The sequence below is a fragment of the Crocodylus porosus genome, unplaced genomic scaffold, assembly GCF_001723895.1.
Source record: "Crocodylus porosus isolate Cpor-Errol unplaced genomic scaffold, CroPor_comp1, whole genome shotgun sequence".
NCBI lineage: Eukaryota > Metazoa > Chordata > Crocodylia > Crocodylidae > Crocodylus > Crocodylus porosus.
Window position 1 is genome coordinate 174,474,467 of NW_017728906.1, and position 5,283 is coordinate 174,479,749.

The 5,283-nt window shown below is 44.6% G+C and overlaps 1 protein-coding gene across 2 annotated transcripts in view; it reads right to left on the reverse strand.

Annotated features, from left to right (window-relative positions):
• The window catches only part of ATM (ATM serine/threonine kinase), a 100,935-nt gene that overhangs the window by 77,076 nt on the left and 18,576 nt on the right, over nt 1–5,283 (reverse strand). For both annotated transcript variants that reach the window (XM_019530229.1, XM_019530230.1), the window contains exons 10-11: nt 2,995–3,366; nt 2,119–2,313 (exon numbers count right to left, since the gene is read on the reverse strand). In XM_019530229.1, coding sequence (XP_019385774.1) covers nt 2,119–2,313; nt 2,995–3,366 — 567 coding nt within the window. The remainder of the gene's footprint in view (nt 1–2,118; nt 2,314–2,994; nt 3,367–5,283) is intronic.

The window sequence follows — 5,283 nt, forward strand, 5'->3', positions numbered from 1 at the left end:
GAAGAAAGGGGTTGGGGGGTGCAGATTGAGAATGAGGGAGGAGTGCATCTCTGTGCTCGTTCCCAGAAGTAGTGGGGCAAGAGCAATGGTGCTCCTCTGCAGGCCACACCATGTGCCGCCTGGTCAGTGAGGGGGAACACTCGCACGTGGCAGCCACCACCACGCAACCACCACTGCTGTGGAGGAAGCTGGCTGGGGGCTGAGGGAGTGAGGATGTGTTAGGGGAAGACATGGCATGCCTACCAGCTGGCGCACACTCCTGGTGGGGCTCTCCCCAACACCTTCCCCTCCCTCAGCCCAGAAGGGCAAACGTGTGTAGGGGGGAACAGAGCGCTACCTGGGCCATGGCAGTGGAAGAGCAAGGGGCACTGCTGGCTCCATGGGACACACGATGGTGCCCCCCCATCCCCCACCTCAGCCCACTCTATGCCCACTCCCAGGAGCAGGGCCAGGAGAGGTGAGGGCAACAGTGCCCCTCTGTGGACCTCACACATACTGCCTGGCCGGGGGAAAAGGGAGGATGCATGCAGCAGCCACCACCACCACCACACAGCTGCCGCTGCGTGCAAGTCCCCGCTCCCCTCTGGCCAGGTAGGCATGTGCAGCTCGCAGAGGGGCACCGCTACATACACTCCCCTGGCCCTGCTCCAGGCAAGCGGTACAGGGTGTGGTGGTGGCAATGCAGTGGTACTGGCACGCAGTGGCTGCCACTGCCACCACACTGCTGTGGCCACTGCCGCTGGCGGCCGCCATCGCAGTGTTGCCAACAGCTGTCCCCACACTACACCTCTGTTCATAAGTGGCAGCAGCCACCAGCACCACTGCACTGCCGCCACCATGCCCTACGCTGCCTGCGCAGAGCAGCGGTGAGGGCAGCAGTGCACCTATGAGGGCCTCACATGCCTGCTCAGCTGGGGGGGCTCACATGTGGTAGCCGCTGCCACACCACTGCAACCCGCATCCCATGCAGCTTTTCCGCCACCAACTGCAGGCAAGTGGTGCAAGGTATAGCAGCGGTGGCAGCGGCCATGTGCGAGCTCTCCCTTCCCCCTGGACAGGCGATGCATATGTGGCCCACAGAGGGGCACTGCTGCCCTCGCCCCCTCCCATCCTGCTCCTGAGAGCGGGCACAGAATGAGCTGAGGTGGGGGGCAGGCAATGCCCCCGGCCCCTCTGCCTACATGCCCTCGGGCACACTCTGTTCCCCCCAGCTTCCCCAGGCTGAGGGAGGGGCAAGTCCCACCAGGAGAGCCCGCTGGCCGGCAAGCACTCCATGTCTTCCCTTGACACATCCTCGCTCCCTCAGGCCCCAGCCAGCTTCCCTCTTAGCCCTGCCCCGCAACCTCCAAGCCTCACCTACCTCCAGGAATGGAGAAGACTGATCCTCCTGAGGCAGCCTCCAGTAAGTGAAAGTGTCAGGTCCTGCCCTTCCCCTCTCTCTCCCTCCCCCTCTGGGCAGGGCTGGGGCTTTCCCGCCCCTTTTGCAAACAGCTCTTGAGGGCTGGAACTCTTTGCAAAAGGGGGAAATCTGCAGGTTTCCCTGCTAAAAGGGAAAATCCGCATTTTCTCCAATTAAACTTGGAAATCCATGGTTTTCTCTGTTTTTCCATGGGAAACGGAAAACACGAATGCCTGGTCATGTATAAGAACATCATAGCTTAAGCTAAAGCTCAAAATAATGAGACACCTTAAAATGCATGTCTGTTCAAGACTACTATCTGAACAAATGGAAACTTGCGGTATAACCCATCAGTTACTCTGAAGAGTAGCAGTATCCATTATATATTATATTATTACTTGTTATCTGAAGTTTAATTTGATTCTATTCAATGCAAGAATGGAGATATCAAGCCAGAAAATTCTAGCTGTAAAATGTGCAAAGAATTTTCATTCCTAATATTTATAAAGCAATTTTTTTTTATATTCAGGGAAGAAAAAATTAATTGAATGCCCCCCAAAATGTTTGAGACACATTGCAGAAAGTTAACACAGATATATAAACTGTACCAAAACATTAGCAACACATAACTACTCTAATATTTTGTTTCTCCCTGCCTGAATTTATGTGTTATAGTTTGATCTTATTCATAGGGTAGATTATGCTCCAAAACTTATTACCTGCATAGTATAGGAGATAGTTCCATACAGTCATCCATCACCTCCTCCAAATGGCAGAATAGCAGCCATTTCATTATTGATTCTTTTAATAGGTAACCTGTATTTCCTTGACAATTATTCTGCACCTTTCCTGCTTCCAGTGTTTCTGGTACAACACAAGCAGTCATCACTGAAGCCAAACAACATGCAGCTGGACTAGAACAGAACAGAACACAGGGTAACTTGAGGAAATAGCAATCTGATTTACATTCAGTAGCCAGCACTGGGAGGTAGGCTCAATCTGTATTTATGCAGCTTAGGCAGCATTAAATGTCACAAATAATAATTATAAGCCTGAATATTAAACATTCATTATTCTAGATCTGAAGTGCTCTGAAATGAGATTACAAGGAAATAAGAACAGGTACTTTACCTTGTTTTAAATATCCAGAATCAATCAATTTTAGCCAGATTTTGTTTTTAAGAAGTTTGTCCTGTTTTCTTCTTTTCAACATTCAAACTTAAACCAAGTTAAAATGCACTTTTCAAGAAGTTATTGCTCAAATGCAGACAGCTCTTTAAAACTAAAATATAGCTGTGGTAACAAATGTAGCCATGTTAGTCTGAAGTCAGGCAAAAGGTAGGAGAGGGTGGAACCTCTGAGACCAACTGGTTAAGAGACATGTGAGCTTTTATTTATTTATTTATTTTTACAGGCAGCATCTGAAAAAAGGTTGTTGCCTACAAAAGCTCATGCCTTCCTGAATCAGTTAGTCTCTGTGTGCCACCCTGACCTATCTTCTGAGTAACAAAAAATGCATTTCTGCGCATGGAGGAAAAACAACTGGATTGATCTGAATCAGAGACACAAGACATTACATCTAACTTCAACCTTACCTTGAAGGCTTGCATGCAGATCCCAAAAACATCTTCCAGAGTTCTCTGTCTAATACAACAAGGTTTCCTTGAATTATGGCTCTAAGTAACCCAAAGCTTTCTGTTTCAATTTGCTGAAAACTTATGCTGCGAACTGTAAGAGACCAAATTTTTGTCCAGACTCTCTGCAGCTCCAAGTTCAGTGAGCTTTTCAAATCACTTTTCTGGTTCTGACAGAGAGCAACTTCTGCAAGGCACCTGAGCACATAGGGGGTCCGTTCCCCTCGTCGTTGCTGAGGCAGTAGCTGGTGCAGTATAGTGAGTAAGAGAGGAAGTTCATTTGTAGGAAGACTCATAGGATACTTTGATATCAATCGAGTTGCAATCTGTAACCTTTAAAACAGAAAATAAAGCAATCAATCTGAAATATACAGAAATTTATTGTGTGTTGAAAGGGATGTATATTTATTAGACCAACTATTTGAGTTGATCTAATAAAATATATTGGATTTACCCAAAGAACCTGGTATGCTTTCTGTGTTGAAAAGCATTTTAGAAAATTGTTTTTACTTCTATTTTAAGATATTTTAACTATGATCACAAAGATGTTCAGAATATCTTATTCAGATACTGGTGACACTGCCATTTCCAAATAATTAGAAAAAGCCTGTCCAATATCACACACCCTACTTATGTTTTGCAAGATTTGTCAGGTAGGTCTAAACCCAACATTGCACATTGCCATACCTGTCTTTTAGACACTCAGCTTCCAAACTGGGATTCACAACACAAGCTGGGTACCTAAGACTACATTCTTAGGGCAAAATGTGGTCTGGGGGCCAGATGCAGCCCGCCAGGACATTCTATCCGGCCTGGGGGCCCCTAAAAAATTAAAAAAATTAATATTCATCTGCCCTGGGCTGCCTGTCATGCAGCCCTTGATAGCTTGCCAAAACTCAGTAAGCGGCCCTCTGCCCAAAATAACTGCCAGCTCCTGTTCTACCCGCCCCTCTTGGTTGTGGAATACAGAGAGCCTAATGCTGTCCCCTCAACTTGTAAACAAAGGCTAATTATCATGGTACAGTGGTCAAGCACAGAGTCTGAATTCAGAAGAGAAAAAAATAAATAATAAAATAAAGCCTAACTAGTCGTGAACAGAGCAGATTTAACCTATAAGACATCACTGAATGTCCACGATATGGAAAGTTAGCTTTCTCAAACAGTTGCATGAAGAAAGGATAATACTTAAATTGCTTTATAAAGCCATTAAGCTGCAGATTAAACTGCTTAAGGGGAGAGAAAGGAGATACTAGCTTTTGAAGAGAAAGTGAGGTTATAACAGAGACAAGGATTTTGTGAATATTTGAACAATCTTGGTGACATACCTGTAATAAAAGTACGAACGTAACAGCAGTACTCAACAGATAAACCTTATCACCCAAGTAGGCATCACATTATATTATATCCAACATTTTGCTAATAAATGAATACTAACCTAACATCTTCCACTGTTATTACATTTCTCTGACTACCTTAAAAATCCAATTTATTTGCAACTCTGTTCTGTTTGTTTGTTACAGTTTTGATAAAAAAAAGCAAGAGAGAGTCAAAACCTGAAATAAATTCAGTATTGCATTATTTGGGATGCAAACACTTCTGATTCTCACTGGGACCTACAAGCTGATTTATGACTTCAAGACAGGACTCAGGTACTTCAGTCATTTTTGGAAAGTCAGATAAACTTAAAAACAGGGTAATGTTTTCAGTCTAAAAATAACCATTTTCACTGACATTTGAAAAACTACAGAAACATTTATGTTGCCTGTAAAATTTATCTTATAATTAAAAAACCAAAACAAAAACAAAAACCCAGGCTTATTTTGATTCAGTACTTTTAGTCTGACCTCTAACAGGTCTGGTGCTCCAATTAGGACTCTGTTAAACATAAACTGTATTATGAAAGTTTATCTCAACTTGTTTCATTTTAAAACTTGCATCTGCTTTGAACAAAGTAAAGTACTAAGGATAAGATTTTATGATGCAAGGGAAGCCAAAGACTAATGTGACCTCAAGTCACTTTTATATTCTCCTAATTTTGGGGTGTTTCCAGGCTAGGAAGAAGTTGGAGAAGCTCCTAGCAAAATTTAGCTAGAGGCCTGTCTAATTTATAACAGCATCATGAAGCTGCAATAGATTTCATAGACATCAGGGCTGGAAGGGACCTCGGGAGATCATCGAGTCCAGTCCCCTGCCCAAGGAGCAGGAAGTCAGCTGGGGTCAGAGGATCCCAGCAAGATAAGCATCCAATTT